The 17,986-nt window shown below is 43.1% G+C and overlaps 2 protein-coding genes across 4 annotated transcripts; one reads left to right on the top strand and one right to left on the bottom strand.

Moving 5' to 3' along the window:
• The first annotated feature begins 282 nt into the window (after window positions 1-282).
• On the top strand, window positions 283-5,898 carry si:ch73-54f23.4 (zinc-binding protein A33). 2 transcript variants are annotated; one of them, XM_035642409.2, is made up of 7 exons: window positions 283-373; window positions 642-705; window positions 965-1,060; window positions 1,228-1,461; window positions 2,113-2,135; window positions 2,332-2,447; window positions 2,539-5,898. In XM_035642409.2, exons 1-7 carry the CDS (start codon window positions 354-356, stop codon window positions 3,090-3,092), a joined length of 1,107 nt encoding a protein of 368 aa, XP_035498302.1. In that variant the 5' UTR covers window positions 283-353; the 3' UTR covers window positions 3,093-5,898. The 2 variants fall into 2 exon arrangements, with proteins under 2 accessions (XP_035498302.1, XP_035498293.1); XM_035642400.2 differs by having other exon boundaries at window positions 316-705.
• si:dkeyp-77h1.4 lies at window positions 3,544-17,312 on the bottom strand. 2 transcript variants are annotated; one of them, XM_035641697.2, is made up of 12 exons: window positions 17,040-17,312; window positions 11,791-11,856; window positions 11,430-11,450; window positions 11,042-11,317; window positions 9,907-10,027; window positions 9,613-9,788; window positions 9,210-9,352; window positions 8,591-8,738; window positions 8,151-8,332; window positions 7,960-8,052; window positions 7,823-7,883; window positions 7,091-7,225 (listed from the first exon to the last, which is right to left on the bottom strand). In XM_035641697.2, the coding sequence occupies exons 2-11, from the start codon at window positions 11,834-11,836 to the stop codon at window positions 7,851-7,853; spliced, it is 1,239 nt and encodes a 412-aa protein (XP_035497590.1). In that variant the 5' UTR covers window positions 11,837-11,856; window positions 17,040-17,312; the 3' UTR covers window positions 7,091-7,225; window positions 7,823-7,850. The 2 variants fall into 2 exon arrangements, with proteins under 2 accessions (XP_035497581.2, XP_035497590.1); XM_035641688.2 differs by lacking the exon at window positions 7,823-7,883 and having other exon boundaries at window positions 3,544-7,225; window positions 17,040-17,311.
• Window positions 17,313-17,986: the final 674 nt, after the last annotated feature.

Below are 17,986 nucleotides of genomic sequence, written 5' to 3'. Positions count from 1 at the left end.
AAAACTCTGCAGCAATCCCACCAACCGTCAAAGCAAGGATTTGGTTCATAGTTGTTGCACTGGATCCTCTCACAGCCCCAGACATTAGAGCGCAACCTTGCAAAAGTAATCATGTATTACATGTACAAGCATGTACTGTCGCCCTACCAGGCAAAACAACTGCCGATATGAAACACAATATCTGATTCACTTTCTGCCTCACTCCTCTGCCAGATTCTTCTTTGTTTCCAATTACACTGGCCGACAGAAATAGACTCTTCTGTGCCTGCTGCCATAAATTGCGGCTGCCACCCGTCCAGCCAGCGAGCCCTCCTGGCAGCCACAGTCATCTGCCCTCCTTCACACCCCCGTTAATGGATCCCTTTATTCAGAAGTCAGGCTGTGGCTACTGATCTGTGCCTGTCAATACATTTTCTCTCGTTGATTTTATGCTTGAATGTATGTCCTTGTTCTTACCATAGTCTGGCTGTTGTTTCGATCGTGCATGTGCTTTGTCCTACTCACCCTCTCTCTCTTTCTCCCTCTCCCCCCTTTTGTTATGCTCTCATGTCCTTCACTTTGTTCAACCCTCTTTCTCCCTCCATCACTTTTATTTCACATTTTCGCGAGTCTTTTCGATTTCTGGTTTTTCCTTTTTGCAGAAAACTGGTGTGTTCCAAAGCCACCGACAACACCTGCAGTAAAAGCCTCCTCTGTGATCACAAGGTAAGTTTAACGTTTTATGGTTCCCACCTGTTGCTGTATGTAGGAGGCTACAGCTGACACGAGATACATTTTCTCTTCTAAAGTTCATATTTCATAGACAAAGAAACACATCTTGTTTCTTGTGTATTTTTTCTCCAATTGTCTTTCTCCTTTGCGTGTCTGTGTGTGTGTGTGTGTGTGTGTGTGTGTGTGTGTGTTTGTGTGTGTGTGTGTGTGTGTGTGTGTGTGTGTGTGTGTGTGTGTGAGTGTGTGTGTACAGCAAAAACTTGTCCAGGCTATTAAAAGAATTGAGCATGAAGCAGATGAGTGCAGAGAAGCAGAGACAAGGACGTACTCAGAGTCAGTGGAAGTAGAGGTATTGTTGCTGCATCATTAATCCTAATCCAATGCACAGAGACTCCAGTATAATACAAACCTAAATATTCATAATGATTTCTGCTTAAGCCAATTTTTCAAATTCTCATAACCACATTTAAAGTCAGGTTGATTTCGTTACTGTACATCTTTCCCTTCATCTCTCAGAGCAGATTTGATGAGCTGGAACGAGAAATCCGAGCCGAGTTTCAGAACCTCCATCGCTTCTTGGATGAAGAGGAGTGTAAGGACCTGGAGCGACTGAGGAGGGAGAGACAGAAACAACTGAAGCAGCTGAAGGAGAGAGAGAAGAAAATAGCTGAGCAAGGGAAGGACCTGGAGAGAGCAATTACAGTGCTCGACAACAAACTGGCTGAGGAGGACAGTCCCAAGCTGCTCAAAGTGAGGAAGCATTTTCATTAGAAAAAAGAAGAAACAAACATCTAGAAATAACATGGGATTTGTCTTATTATTGATTTGAATATATTGTAATCCTACAAAGCTGGGATGTGTCACCAAGGGTAAGTGTAAGAATTCCCCTTGGCCTGGGACACACCCGCACTCCCCTTACATGTGACTTGACAAAAAACAACTCTATTAATGTTGGAGTCCTTCAAGCTTAAAGCTGCTGAGAAATAATGTGACTCTGCAGGTTCACCTCTCAGGGACCCGGTCCCAGAGCTGCAGAGTGACCATTTTAGCCGTTCTTCAGCCCTGCATTGGCACTCATTTGATCACTTATATAGTCATTGATTAACTGAGCAGTCGACTTGACTGATTCCGCAAGTCAAAATCAATTTCTCGTCTAAAAGTGGGGCGACAAACGGCAGTCAGTGCATCAGTCAGCAAATAGAAATGGACAGCATGAAGCGGTGTGGCTGAGGCGACAGCTGGCAACAGACGACCTTACAAACACAACTGTTTGTGTTAATGGAAAGTCTCTTGACGGCTTCACAGCCAGCACAATACTGTGTATTTTTTTTTCTTCTTTTAAATGATAATCAATGAAGATTAATTAAAGCCATTTTCCCTAAACTGTTTCTCTCATTGCAGGAAATTCAAGATCTTATAAAAAGGCAAGTTTCTTCAAAGTGTTTTTACCAAACAAGTGTTAATTTTACTGTCACCACTATTTCCCCCTACCTCATTAATCTTATGTGTATGTGTGGTTTACATTTCCTCTTGCTCCTGTAGATCAATCCAGCTACCAGGACTGATAATTCATCACGCATCTCTTATTCCTCCACTTTTCTGTTTTTTTTGTCAAATCAGGTCTCAGGTCAGCTTTGTTCCTCCTCCGGAGGTGGACACTGAGGTGCGCTCTGGCCAGTTTGTGGGCCCCATCCAGTACAGGATATGGAAACATATGAAACGCTGCCTCTACCCAAGTATGTGTGTATACAGTATGTCATCAGATCTGACACAGCACATGCCAAACCTCACGAGAACTCACTTTGCTTAATCTCTGTTTGCCTGCAGATATTACATCAATGACCTTTGACCCTGAGACTGCTCACCCTAGTCTGTCACTGTCCCAGTCTTGCACCTCAGTTTGGTTTGAGGATGATAAAGACACGAAGGATATCCAGGCCAGCCCGCGACGGTTCCACTTCTACTACTGTGTGTTGGGTCATCAGGGCTTCACCACAGGGCGACACTACTGGGAGGTGGAGGTGGGTCGTAAGACAGCATGGAGGTTGGGTGTAGCACAAGAAGATGTCCCAAGAGGGGAGATGGCTGCTACAGGCACATCCAGTGGCCTGTGGACCCTGGCCCTGAAGGGAGGTTCTGTCCTGGCCTGCACCGACCCAAAACCCACCAAAGTAAATGTGTCTACCAATCTTGTCCGCATCGGGGTGTTCTTAGACTGTGAAAAGGAAGAGGTGTCTTTTTATAATGCTGTTACCATGGGGCCAATCTACACCTTCACCATGGGAACAGTAATAGTTCCGCTGTTCCCCTTTTACAACCCATGTGACACAGATGATGGAACTAACGCGGCACCAATTGAGATTTTTATCCCGTCACTATAAGACTGTGATCACCATCATGAAGACGACTCATGGTCCAATACAAGTTGTTAGTTTTATATTTGTAGAAATAATATCACATTTTCAGCCAATTTAGAGTTGAATGCGAAGTCGATTAATTGGTTATTTGAAAGAAATCATTTTTGATTATCATTTAATCATATGAGCAATTCTTTAAAGAAAACTTCTGAAATTATTTTCTGTTTGTCGTTTTGTGAACAGCATTATGATGTTACCTTTGTCCTGCTTATTAATATCTTGGCTGTGCTTGCTCTGCTGTGACATGTCCTACAAGGATACGGCATCAGTGGGACCTGGGGTGATAAAATGGCCCCTGGTGATCAGAACAAACGATGGCTGACGTTGAGTGAGATAACTGCCTGAGGTGGAGCTGACAGCTCGGCGACTGGACTGCCCTTAGAGTACGAAAAACAAAAGACAACAGCACAGCGAATGTCGTAATGTTTTGTTTATTCTTAGTATTCCTTTACACATGAAATAAAGAAAAGAAAAAAATTCTTTTCAAAAACATCTGTGTGAGGTGTTGTGCAAAAAAGGGGAGGACAGGGGGAACAGGGGGAACATGGGGAACGTCACACTACACCCACGGCAGAGCAGCAGAAGTAAACAGAGTGGATCAGGGCAGAGACATGTCACATAGTGCAAGAAGTGCCTGTGCTGTTAACAGTGGTTTCTATTAGTGAGTTATCAGAGGTGGGTATAAAACCAGAATTCTCTCTGGCACCTGTTAGATAAAATCACTCTGATCCCACTAGACTGAGCCTTCTCTGAAATGTAACATGTAATGTAAACCAAAGGCTCCTCCCACTAATGCACTATCCACCTCCCTCAAACACACGACTCACTATTACAATCACTGACAATATTCAGTAGTGGTGGTACATGAAGATTCTGTACCAGCAGTCTCGCATCAGTTGATCATGATAACACAACCCTCAGGGTTTCTCACTCAAAGCTTCATTCGTCTTCATTTATCGGTTGCTCGCAAGAATTCACTCTCCTACTCTGAACAACAACACCCTCACTCACAAATAAAGCACACTCAGCGTTCCTTATGCTACACGTCATCTGGGAAACTTGAAGGTCGGACTTTCGTTGTCACTTTCAAGGTTTTTATACAATAAGCACACACATCTCCAACACATTAGCGTATCAAAGGCCTGTGAGTGACATCACTTTGCTCACACGGGTGTAAAAACAGCGTTCGACATCTGAAGAAATTTAGGCACAAATACAAAGACCAGAATCACTCAAATATCTCAAAGTTACGACAGGCTATATTTCGAGATAAAAATAAAAGTGTGGCTTTAAACACATTCACACTTAGGATTTCAAATCAGCACATTTCTTAGCATTGCAACACGATTTACGCAGGCACATGGACCTTACTCATTACAGATGGAGAAGCTCACACACAGGACGGCCATTTCATTCTGTACAAACAGCACACAGTCAATCATAAATCATTCACGCTCATACTGTACACGCGTGCATCATAGTTACACACGTAAACATACAAAATTCCCAACAAACGTACAGTGATGGCAATATTAAAACATCACACACTTTGGTCACACAGAAACAAGTTCATGACATAAAAGCCTGTTGTTCAGGACGTGTGGGCATGCTGCAGTCAAAGCTTTAAGTGATACAAGTTAAATGTTTTCATACGACATGTAAATACAGTGAGAGATACTGTGAGTTGTGATAATCATCAGGTTGGAATGGCAATAAAAGCAGATATTTCATTCAAAAGATCTAATGTAGTCTTGAAGCTTCTTTTTTTAACAATATTTGTTGCTTAATTAATTCAAGATGTTAGTGAAAATTAGTGTAAATAGTATATAGTGTATATATATTCTATATTGTGGATTCGGGGTTGGTGAGAATTTAAATTAGTTTTCTTTTTTGTTATTATTTATAATACAACAACTGTTCTATACACTAAAAACATTCAGCCTTCAGGGAGTTAAACCGGCATACACATGCAATATTTACAAGGCTGAAGTATGTGTGCGTGTGTGTGTGTGTGTGTATACACACTGTATGTCTGTAGACCTTCTTCAGTATTGCCAAAATTGGTTTGTGGTTCCTTCACAGGTCCAGACTGGAAATGAGATCTTTCATTATCTAATCATTAGATTGCATTTGCTCATTTTTAATAAAATGTTTATTGTTTGATGTTTATGTTTATCAATTAGAGGCACCGTGATTTTTTTTGTTGGTAGTTTTACTTTATATATTAGAGCTATCTATTTAAGTATCAAATCTGACATCCAAACCGATCATGTCTTATGGCTTCTGAAAGTGTCATATCTCGCCTGTTATCAATTTACCGGTAAGAAAAATCTATTCATTCAGGAACGTTACCAAGAAAGGCCAGTTGGTTTCACTTCTTAACATTTTCTGACATACTGTGTTTTTCCTCAAAGGATTTTGTGATTTCAGAGCATCAGTCCAAATTGTTCTAAAACGTGAGGTAGACACATGCATTTTGTCACATGAAAACTGAATGTGCATGCCTCCTTTTTTTTTTTTTTTACCATACAAGAGTTTCAACTAAGATTCATTAGTGTTCACTGAACATACCTGCAAACTGGACACACAATGGTTTGGCAATGAAAAAGGCCTCATAGAGCTATTTTGGAGATTTTAAAGATGTTAGCCATAACATGTACAATTTTTTTCACAAATTTTGCCTCTGTCATTGTCAATCTCAGACACTAGTAATGGTGAGGTTAGTATTATTAGAACATTTTGTTATGTGATTAAAATGATGCAACACTCATCTTTTCGCTCCGTGTAATGGTGTATTGCAGATGTTTCTGAAGCCAGAGGAACTGACACAAGCATTTAAGATCCACATTTCAGCTTTGTACAAAATGCCAACAACAGAGTGTGGTTTGTGAAATCAAAAGGTTTTTTTTCTTAATTTCATTTTGGTGACAGAGGACAAGGGTGGTTAGTTAAGGTCAAATAATAAATTCTAGTGTGTTCTTGTTTTAATAAACACTTGTAAACCTTTTCTTGTTACCTCACAATGTTAGAGAATACCTTATGTGTGGTTAACAGTTAGGTTGAAAACTCAGCAAAGGATTTAATTTGAAGTCTGGCAGTTTTACTGTGAAGTTACCAAAAAAAACCACCAGCAAGGTGTTTACAGCTAAAAATGTTAACAATCAACAAGCCACATTTGTTTTGTTAAGTGTTTCTGAATTAAAAAGTCTCAAAGGTTATATGTTAGTTAAAGACAAGTGAAATACCATTATCAAGGTAAAACTGTGTTCAGGCATTAGACGTGTTTTAAACCAAAGCCCTCTCCCGCCCCAGTTTCAGTGGTTGTCTTCGTTATTTGGTAGGGGGTGTTCGATTGTCTACAGTGGTGGTAGATCTGTTGGGCTTCCAGTGTGAATATGCAGGGTCGATTCTCAGGTGGTGGTTGAATCCTCAGCCACAGCGTCGTCCTTGCCGTCCTCTATTACGGCACCACCGGATTTCCGCTCCACCTCTGGGGTTTTAGGAGGGGCTGCTTTTGGACCTAAGGCTCCAATAATATCAGTGGGATCTGGGGTTGGTTTGGAATCCAAGCCTGGCTCAGGTGCACCGTTGGTGATAGGTTCCGGTGTGGTTGGTTTAGGCGGCTCTGGTGTGGGAGTAAGGGCACTCTTACTTTCAGGTGTTGGGGCTTTAGGAGCAGCGTGTTTAGGCTCTGGGCTTGGGCTGGATGCAGGCTTTGGATCAGCTGGGCTCAGACCAGCCATGGGTTCAGGGCCCAGGGCTGGGCTAAGCTTAACTTCTTGTTTGGCCACATCCGACTTCGCTTCCACAGACAGATCAGGGGTTTTCTTGGTCTCAGGTGTTGGGCTGGCTTTAGTTTCAGCTACCGGACTGGGCTGGGTTTCCATAGCTGGTGGAGCACTTGGCTTGGACTCAGCAGCAGATGGTGGACTTGGTTGGGTTTCAGTAGCAACAGAGATGCTTACAGCCTCAGAGTCAGGGATTTGATCAGGGGCATCGGTGTCAGTGTCCAGTGGGAGGGCAGTGTTAAAGCCAACACCAGAGTCACTGGTCTCTAGGTTACCAATTCCAACCTCTTTAGAGGAAACCTCCAGACCCTGAGTTCAGACAGACAACAAGGAAAGTTAATTTGTGTGCCACCATTGTACAACAAGGCAATCCAAAGTGCTTCAGGAAAGACATTAGACATACAAAATGAAGTCAAGGTATAAGAATCATACAGGCCAATATAAAAGAAACATTTAATAGGTTTTAAAAAAAATTCTAATAAATCACAGGATAATAATAAGCAAACATCGGATAAAACTGGGGAAAAAAGGTCACAGTGCAGCAACAATAAAGTGCAGGATATTGAACAGGCCCAAATTCAATTGAATAAAAGGCAGCGACAAACTCAAAAGTTTTCAGCCTCGATTTAAAGAACGGAGAGTTGGCGCAGACCTCAGGTTTTCTGGGAGTTTGCTCCAGATGTGTGATGCATAAAAACAGAATGCTGCTCCTTTAGGAGTAGTTTTGACATCGCAAACTGTTGATCGATCTGTCCCAGAAGACCGGAGATGCACGGTTCATAACATAGCAGCAGATCAGGGATGTATTTTGGCCCTATAAGCATTTTATGCTTTATAAACCAATAGTAATATCATGAAATCATTTTTCTTTTGGTCACACTGGAAGCCACTGCAACGTTCTGAGACCTTGACTGATGTGATCCTCTTTCTTGATCTAGCAGCAGCATTCAGAATAAGCTGCAGCTGTCTGAACGCAGAAAAATTGAGATATTATTAAAACTCTAAAAGATGCTGTTTAAGAGAATTATATCCCATATCCTTACTTTAATGTCCACCTCTGTGCTCTGAGATTTCTCAGTGTTGTCAGCCTGAGAATGTTTGGATTCCTCGCTCAGTTTGGTGATGTTCTTCACCACCTGAAACAGTGCACAACAGACACAAAAGAAAACAGTCATCATCACCATCATCACCACCACCACCAACACGTTGTCAGTTGCATATTTGTCCCTCCAACCTGTCTGAAGGCCTCCCCTTCGTCCTCTTTGCCAGTGCTCTGGGCAATCTTTTTCAGGGCAGCAGCCCTATTGGCCCTCTTCTTCACCTTGATTAAGCAGGACAGCAGGCAAGCCAGCAGAAGGAAAACCAGCAGGCCCAACAGGGCAATGATGGCCACATACAGAGACTCCAGTTTGTAGGCTGCGAAGAGGCATCGTGGGAACGGAGAGAGAAGGACAGGAGTGGGAGTAAATAATTCTACTGACCTCTCACTGATTGTGTTGACATTCCAACACAAGTTGACAAAGAAAGGGATCATTCTTTCCTTTTTTTTCTAGCCACAAAGAAATTAGTTTGGCCCTTCTATAACATGATGCTTCCATACCACCCTTTAGTAACTATCACGGCAATAAAAACCTGCACTTTATCCCATTTTTCAACCATTCCCCCCTTGCTTACGGTCTACTTCCAGGTAGACGGTGGACAAGGTGAATCCCAGTATGTCCACGATTTTGAACTGGCCTGCATCTGCACCTTTGACCTCATCTAGAAAAAGCATTGAACCCTCCAAGGAGAGACGATCCTGGAGACCCAGCTCCTCTTGAGCCTAGAATGCAAACACAGACATGCACACCTTCAGCTTAAAAAAAAACAAAAAAAAACATTCAAGACCTGGCAACAAACATATAACATGAATAAATTATGTTGAAGAGAAAATAATGTAAACACCACCCGTAGCCATTGATAAAAGGCTTTGAGTCAACACAAACTACAAAAAGTGGGTCATTCTGAGCTACATGTCTATTAGCAGCCTTTGTCAGCAATAAAACAAGTCTGACCTTCATCATATGTGCTGCGTAAAACTGCAGATGGCCTCAACCCAGAGGGGAAAACTACAACTATGTCTTTAGTCAAATATGTTCTGCAATAAATGTGTACTTTGCCAATTAATTTTCATCGAATCAGAAGATTTTAAAACTAACAATAGGAATGACAGGTTATTTTTGATAACAATTTTTTTTTTAAATAATAATCACAATGTTTGCAGGAATGAAGAGAAATAAGAGACTCCAGTTACACTTGTGAATTCTCCCTTGTCCAGCAGCAGATGGGGTTTGAGGTCATAGTTGGGGGTGTAGTAGAGAAGGATCAAGGAGACGTTGAGTATGAGGTTGATCTTCAGTCTCTTCCCGTACGGCAGGGTCACAAAGTTTTGCCGCTCTGACACAGAGAGACGGCAGGGGAAGGAGGAGAGAGATTAAATACATCACCGCTCTGTTTACAGGCCCATGGATCATGTACAATGTATTAGCCTGCTCGAGACCATTAACATTTGGGTATTTAAAAAGCCATTACTGCAGACGAGAAGAGCATAATAACCAGAGGGAGGAAAACACCCTGATGGAAGGTGCTGGCCGTCTAAAACGGGTCGAGCATGGGAGAAGAGAAAGAATAATATCTGTCTTCGTTTGTCCTCTTACCCTTGACGTTGAGACACACTTTCCGTTGGATAACACCTTCGGCATCCCTGACAGTGTAGCTACCCTCGTCTGCGCCCGTCACGGCACTGAGGCTGACGTGGTGCTCATTGACACTGATGCGACCCTGGTAGCCCTCCCTGGACATCCCTGTACTGGTCAGCAGTACCAGAGCTGGTCTGCAGGAGGGAAAGTCAAAGACGCTCCTGATAATTCTGAGACAGTCCCTCAAAGCATGTACATCACGGTGGGAGAATGTCAGCTGAACGTCAACTGATTCTCTTGGGCGAACTCTACCTGGATGTCTGATTGGCCTCCACAGCGATGGGCCTGTACTCCAGGGTGATGGGAGGAGTCACCCCCGACAGTTTAATATGGTAGGAGTCTCCGTATTTAATGATCTCCTCATTGGAGCAATCTAGAAGGTAAAAGGAGGGTGGTAAACACTTTGCTCTTGAGCAAGAGAAAACAACATTAATCACAGCAGACAAGACACTGCAAACATTTAAGTGAAAAGGAGAGAGAGAGATAGAGAGAGTTTATTTGCTTCAGGTGAAAATATATAACATAGAAGAGGGACGAGGGCAAGGCCTGGCAAATGTGATGAAAGGGGAACAGACTGCGGAGAAAAGAGGGAGCACGGATCCAAAAATATCAGGATAGCTGGAATGAAGGGGTAGGGATACAAACCAAACAGAGGGAAGACAGTAAAGACTAGATAAAGACAGGAAAACAGCAGGGAGGAAAGAGAGGGAAAGAGTGGGTTGGCAGTTAAAGAGCTGCATAATTACTGCATGGCAGCGCTGGCATGCCCTCACGCACACACAAAACAAATGTTCGTCCCCTCCCGACACATTACTTTGTCCATGTTCCAAATCTTACACATATTGCTACACTACAGTCGCCTTTATCCGTTCTGCGATTGAACCCACTCAAACTGGGCTGGGTTTGAAACATTGCCTACTTCTTTCACTCATCAGTATGGCAAGTCATGAGTGATCCCTGCTGCAACTTGTAGCACTCACAAGACAACCACAATGTGTAACTGTGAGGTTTATGTGGCTGCTGACTGCACGATTAAAGCGGAGGAAATGACACTGCACTGATTCTGACTCCAGATCAGGTGTAAGAGGCTTAATCTTTATGGGGTTGTAGCCTTGATGTCATCCAGTGCTGGAAGAAGTATTCAGATCCTACAGTCAGTAACAAACTGCACAGTAAAAATACTCAATTAGTAAAAGTATTTGAAGTATTGCCTTTAAAGTACATAAATCATCAGAAAAATTTAGAATCAAATGACCCGCTGACTCTTATAGTATTAAATATATTATTATTAAGTATTGAATCCACAGCCTCAGGTATTGGAGACGGACGCACTAACCACTAGGCCAGAACCCCACTTCATTGCAGTTGTTAACGTGTGGTCCAGTACCTCGGACTATAAGCATGATGTGTCTGATCTCCTCGGGCTTCTTTGGATTCTTCACCGTGTACACGCCCTCATCTTCCTCACCCACTGCATCTATAATGAGGTGGCTGAGGTGGCGGTTGAGCTTAGTCCGATTGTTGATCACAGCGCCGCCCCGCATCAGGACCAGGTGAGGCGACCTTGGAGCGGACCTGTTCCGAAACGTGACCTCCGACCCGAGCGAGGGCAGCATGATGTGAAAATCCTCCCCGTGGAACAAGGTCATGGAGTCCTCACGGACTGGATTATACAGTGGACAAAGGAAGGAGGAAGCATTGACAAACACATAAGAGGATAAGGAAGTCTCATGATGTATCATTGATGAGTGATAAACTCAACACAAGCGTCTTACCGTTCACAGGGGCAGAGAGAACTGTGAACAAGGATAAAAAAAAAAATACAAATTAAAAGGGACATTAATATTTGGACTCTTTCTTGTCACCAGTTCAACTGAAACACAGTGTCTGTGTCCTCTATTGAGATAAATCTGTTTTTGTTTTTCTGTTTATGCAATTTTCCATGGCTTTCTTCTGGATTAGTTTACAGCACCATCAAACTGACCTCAAACGTCTGAAATGAAATAGATTTCCATGAATAAATAATACAACTGTTGCATGAGATGAAAAGAGTAAACACTGGCATTGGATGGACAAAGAGAAATTTGACATGTATCCAGATCACTCCTAAATGGAGAAGCATTTCTAATGACATACCTTCGGTGGCCAGGAGGCTGAGTACGATCACACTGACGGTCACCATCCTGGTGGATTTTTTTCTCTCTAGACAGAAAAATTTGATAATAGAAAGTCAACATAACAGACGGAATTGTCTTTTTGTTTTTTGCCTTCCTATTTGAACAAATGGATTTGCCTTTAGAAATGACTTGAAAGTTATTCCTGTTATTAGTTTGAATATTGGCTGAAAAGCAAAAACAATCGTGTGGCCCAAATACTAGATTTATAAGCAGGAGATGGAGAGGTTCTATGTGTGAGTGTGTGTGTGTGTGTGTGTGTGTGTGTGTGTGTGTGTGTGTGTGTGTGAGTGTGTGCGTGTGGGGGCGGGGGTTAATAAATCCTCATAGTGTCAAGGCAGATCTCTTCACCAGATCTAATGAGGGATATATCCTTTTGACTTTAATACTAACACTCACACATCATACGCCTTACCATTCGCGGTAAAGTGAAGTTCATTTCCTCTAACATGCTGTAGAGACAGCAGTCTCCATTTGAGACATTATTCTGAAGGGGATCCTTCATTCACTGATGTCCCTGTCAATAACCTAAAGGGTAAAATGTCCCTCACCTCCTGCTACAAAGACTGATAGAACTACATGAATCTCTCTAACATAATCTTGTCCTTGGCTACTTGAAGCAAACATCCATGACTGTGATGGATCTTGTCAGACAGAAAAAACACGATCTTCAAACAAGACACTTCCAGAATGGGGAAAAGGAACAGGGCAACCATAATTTACACAAGAACCTGTGAAGGTGATTGCAGCACAGATGACATGTTGAGGATCTGAACGGCTTTCTTTTACATCAGAGGCAACACCTCAAAGGACGGGAGCAAAAGAAACCTTCCCATGGTTTTAATTTTAAAAGCCCGGGAGGGGACATGAGGAAACACCTGCAGTGCCCACAGTCAGACAGAGCAGCATCTGCGCAGCATGCAGCCCCGTTTATATGTACGCGCCAGAGAAGGATCTAAAATGAAAGCATGATGGTCAACCTAAAAATAATTGTATGGATATGTTTTAATTATTCACACAAATCAGTTTCTTTGTATTTCTTTCAGAGTTGTATTTTCTAAGGTGTGCTAAGAATTTAATTAATAACACATGGAAAAAAAGAGGCACTCCCCTGTACCATTGCCTGCAGGTTATTATTGGACTCAACAGTCTGTGGATCAAGAAAGCCAAATAGTGGTGCTATTAGAACTTAATGTCAAACCTGAGCTCAATTTAAAATCCGGACCATGAGTAGACTTATGGGTCAAAGTGAATGTGGTTTAAAGACAACTTTGAGCCATTTATGCTTTAAAGAGGCCCGTCCCTTTATAAGCGTATGTACATGATTGACCAGGGCCACCTGGCTCTGGATCCCTGTCAAGGATTGTCTATTGATTATGTGCCTCATTTTAAATGCAGAATGATTCATGACTCAAAAGATTATTCAAATTGCGGTGATTTGTGACCTAGCCGCGTTTTCCAACAGGGACTGTCCAGTACGAGAAGGGCCGCGGGGAAAACCCTGCGACGGTTTCTGTGAATGACCACGATTGACAGTAACACTGAGGGGGATTATGATGAGTTGAACTGCATTCTGCGACACCGAGGCACCACATCAAGAGTTTGTGCAGAACAGGTTCGCTGCGGTTCTCATTCAAAAAGCCGAGGAGGGGACTGGGAGCGAGCACCTGCAGTGCTCACAGTCACACCTTGCAGCAGCTAATAAACACGAGGGAAAATAATAAAGTGTTTTACTGTAGCAGTGCAGACACAACACATCACATTCCTGCGGGAAATGATGCAGCACCATCTTCACACTGTGTGTACAACTCCTGTGTTCACTTTCAACATGTCGGCCTTTTTATGTCTGACATCAAGATATTTTTAAAGAGAGCAGAGAGGTCCTCATTGTTTCTTATTGTTGAATAACGAAAGCTTGAGTCATGATCTGACGACCAGAGCTGCTGTTTCACAGAGGCGCCTCACACAACCCTCTGCACTGTCTGCCATATCCTCACGCCACACTCTGGGCAGAGAGCCTAAAAGCCCACTGATTTTATTGTATCTGAAACAAAATATGGAAAACTGCGTCACACAAAAAAAGTTGTCTCTTGGCAAACAAACCGTCAGTGTCCAGTCATCTGCATAACTCAAATGATTTTATCACTGTTGTCCCCATCTTTGTTTCGGGAATTCTTCTCAGGGTTTGAACCTTTTTTAAAGGCCACTGCATCATAAATTCCACCAGAAAAAAATAAGACAATCAGCTTTTCAATGAATACATCAATCGGAGACATGGGATTGGTTTTAGGATTAGTTGGCTCTGATGAGAGAGAAAAGTGTCAGCGAACCAGGGCCATCTGTTTGTCGCAGCAGTAGACCTCACCAAGTCACCATGGTCTGGTGTTTCTGTGCAGGATCTGATGAGTTTTCTCATTTGTTTTTGTGCGATTTTGAGTGATTAATGCAAAAGAACTAACACGAGAGGGTATAAGCTCCACTGAGCACAAACATGCAAGCACATGAAAACACATGCAATGATGTGTATCATAAGCTTATTCATGCACCGTCCTTTGGGCTGTAAACAATGGGCACAGGCAAATATGCCATCTGCTATCCTTCCCTGACTTTCTCTCCCTTCACTTAGCTTCACTCAATTTTTTATTCTACCTCACTGGATTCTGCACTCTTGTCGCTTCCTTCTTCTTTTCCTTTTCCCTCCTCCTTCTTTTCTTCTATTTTCTCACTTCTGTCACCATTTTCACATCTTCAAGTGTTGCTTTCCATCACCATCACAACCTCCGCTCAAGTCTCCCCTGTCCTATTCTGCTGCCTTCCTGGACTTTCTATGCTTCTCTCTGTATTCTTCTTTTCTTATCCCCACCCTGACTTCTCCTCTCAACCCGAACCCCTTGCACCGCATCTCGGTGCATCTCTCTTGTTTCCCTTTTTTCCTCAGCGTTTCTCTCTGGATCTCTCCATCTCTCTCTCTTTTTTCACCATGTCCCTTTCACCCTCTCCTCCTCCTTATCTTATATAATCCAAGCCTGGGCATCCCACTCTGAAATCAAAGCCTGTGCCTGTGTTCCTTCAAACTCCAAACTCCCTGCTTACTGGAAGGACAGTCAGGTCTTTGTCCACGTGCTTTAAAGAGGCGGAAATGCCATCAATGACTGCAGATGTGGGGACCCCACAAAGCTACCACTGTGGCTTCACCCATCATCGTTTCTCTTTCATTTTCACTTCAATCTTTTTCTTTGGACAGGTGATGCAGAGAAATAACTCCATTCTTGAGGTGAAAACCCTCCTGAGGATGAGGAGACATGACAGAAGTGAGCTCAAACACACACACACACACACACACACACACACACACACACACAGATGCACACACTGTAGCCTCCTCTCACTAGACATTTATAAAACATGAAGCATCAAAAAAGGATTGCTGCACCAAGAGACACACACATGAAAGTGGCAGGATGTTTACTTTAGGTGCACCACTTTCAAACTAATATGGGGTCTACCTTTGCTAAAATGAGATGCATTCAAAATTCAAAAACTTTATCCACTCAGCCCAACAACTCGACTGTGCATCACCTCAACTCATCTCGTGTTTCAGACCAGCACGGCAGAAAAATGGTGAAGCGGAAAGGTCAACCAGAGTATCTTGACTAGACGAAATCCAAATGTATCATTTCTGATGTTTATCTTTTTGAAGAAAGACTGCAAGCAGCTGACAGCGTATTTCCCCCAAAAACCGTGCTGGCAGTGGCGCTGGACTGACGCTGTAGTAGTTTAACATTGCACAGCAGGAGATCAAAATCTTTCTTGCTTACTATCTTTATGAAATCACCCAAATCAAAAACACAGTCTGCCGAGTGACTGAGACATAATCAACAATCACCGAATTTTATATCTCCCATGTCACATAGTCACACATCTGGGTTTTGTTATCTTCATAGCCATAACTACCAGGAAGTAAACGGAGAAACACAAAACCTCCATTTGCAGCCAAATACTCTACTTCCATGGAGGAGCACTTCACCTCAGTTGCTACATAGTCACACAGTCACACATCTGTGTTTCATTATCTTGGTAGCCACAATGAGGAAGTAAACGGTGAAACACAAAACCTCAGTTTGCAGCCAAATACTCTACTTCTAGGGAAATGCAGGCACAACATGTTCTCTTCAGAGTTCTAATAGTTTAATCTTAGTTCATTTCAGTTCATAGCAGCACAGGCCCAGTAAGACAAGACAACTTTTATTGGTGAATGCATGGACCATGATTTTGACCACTATGAATATGAGTATTTGAAAGATTAATGATCAGATGAGATCAAGTGATCAACCAGCTGAGTCACGGAGTTATGGTGAAGGGGGTATGGGAACTATACAGTTGCAGCATTGACAAACACACAGGAACAGGTGATGAGAGCACAAGCGATATGGATTTTGTTTATGGTAAAGATAAGTACGCAGACAAGATGGTGATCAGCTGATAAGAGCCAGTGCTTTCTTGTGTTCAGGTCAGTGAGCAGTGCACTGTGGGCAGAGGTGACACAGCCAGGAAGCCTTTAGGCCGGAGCCTCCCCCAGATAATGGATGCTATTAGGCTTTTAAGTGTTAAGAGTGTAGAGGATGCGGCCTATTGGACAATCAACTTCCTTCAGGCAGGTGCAGGTGTGTGTGTGTGTGTGTGTGTGTATGTGTGATATTATTTTGTTCATGTTTTCATTGAATGACAGGCTGCCAGTCCCCATTAAGCTATTTACATGCGATTATTATCATCCCGCATTATCATCCCGCATACTGTAAAATAAATATTTATGACCCATCACACTGGCAGGCTGCGAAACAAGTGAATTCATAACCTGAAAAAAAAAATCCATTCAAAATCTCCTTGAAAAAGGTGACGCCTGCTCCATCCCTGGACGATGACCGTCGTTTCACACGCGTTTGCCTCGCCGACAGCGCGACGTGTAGTCGGTGACGAAGCCTCGCAGCTCGGAGCCCAGTCGGCCACCTCCGGGCCGGGACAGCCGGTAAAAGCGCATCGACCGCGAAAACTGCAGAATTTAACCCGTCACGCACTGGTCGGGTTCGGGAAACGCGCCCGAAACAAACATGTCAAGAGGCGATGAAAAACACACACACACACACACACACACACACACTCTCACACACACTCACACACACTCACACACACACCGCTCAGCGTCTCACCTACCTTCACTCGGCCGACTGGAGCCAAGGAGATGTCGGGATGCTCTCAGAGGTCAAAATGTGTGTGTGTGTGTGTGTGTGTGTGTGGATGTTGCCTGCTCCCCCTCTCTCTCTCTCTCTCTCTCTCTCTCTCTTTCTCTCTCTCTCTCCCTGCTTCTCAACCTCGCCCCCCCCTCAAGAGCAGCACTTCACGACTCGAGCTCAACATTTGGAGGATGTTCAGAATATGTCCGTCTCCGCTCGGACTCGGCTCCGCTCGACTCGCGTCGGGAAACACCGGCCACCACCCGAATGACACCTATGGTCATCTGACAGGTTATTTAACGGTGCATGAGCACCCATAGACGAATTCAAATCAGATGTCAGGTCCACAATGGGTGAATTAATGCATTGTGTTTCAATAAAATAAAATATTTTAATTGGTCGTTTTGCATTCAAAATAAACCCACATCATCTCATGTTTCAGACCAGCACAGAAATAAAAATGGTGAAGCAGGGGGGGCTCAGACAACCAGAGTATCTTGTCTAGACAAAATCCAAATATATAATTTCTGATGTTAATCTTTGAGAAGAAAGCCTGCAGCAGCTGACAGCCTGTTTTCACCAAGAGCGCTGCACTGGACTGACGCTGTAGTAGTCGAAATTAAATCTTTCTAGCTTACAATCTTTATGAAATCATTCAAATTGAAAAGACAGTCTGCATCTTCTTTACCCTAGTTTGCTGCCAAAATCTGTACAGAGGAGCAGCACTTCACCTCAGGTAACTGAGGAGTCCCAAGTGTCCGGTTCCTCAACAGAGAAACTCCGTCAGCAACGAAGGGCCATGACAGTTGGCTGAAAGCTCAGGGAAAACAACCAATGTACCTTGGATCCTGTGTTATGACTGTTGTCCATTTTCAAGTTTAAATAGTTTCAGCTCGACAATTAAAAGGTAGATCACATTAGATGTAG

This window comes from Scophthalmus maximus, chromosome 1 (genome assembly GCF_022379125.1).
Source record: "Scophthalmus maximus strain ysfricsl-2021 chromosome 1, ASM2237912v1, whole genome shotgun sequence".
Classification (NCBI taxonomy): Eukaryota; Metazoa; Chordata; class Actinopteri; order Pleuronectiformes; family Scophthalmidae; genus Scophthalmus; species Scophthalmus maximus.
The sequence above is the reverse complement of the archived record's forward strand: the minus strand, read 5'-3'. Positions and strand labels throughout refer to the sequence as shown.

What these genes read in the sequence shown, in the direction of transcription:
- si:ch73-54f23.4 (XM_035642400.2), top strand. Translation starts at nt 547, where the DNA reads ATGTCCTTCACTTTGTTCAACCCTCTTTCTCCCTCCATCACTTTTATT. An exon ending in GCCTCCTCTGTGATCACAAG is followed by an intron (nt 706 to 964) that starts GTAAGTTTAACG and finishes GTGTGTGTACAG; the next exon opens with CAAAAACTTGTCCAGGCTAT. An exon ending in ACAGTCCCAAGCTGCTCAAA is followed by an intron (nt 1,462 to 2,112) that starts GTGAGGAAGCAT and finishes CTCTCATTGCAG; the next exon opens with GAAATTCAAGATCTTATAAA.
- si:dkeyp-77h1.4 (XM_035641688.2), bottom strand. Translation starts at nt 11,836, where the DNA reads ATGGTGACCGTCAGTGTGATCGTACTCAGCCTCCTGGCCACCGAAG. An exon ending in CAGCCTCCTGGCCACCGAAG is followed by an intron (nt 11,451 to 11,790) that starts GTATGTCATTAG and finishes CCTTGTTCACAG; the next exon opens with TTCTCTCTGCCCCTGTGAAC. An exon ending in GCACAGAGGTGGACATTAAA is followed by an intron (nt 7,226 to 7,959) that starts GTAAGGATATGG and finishes GTCTGAACTCAG; the next exon opens with GGTCTGGAGGTTTCCTCTAA.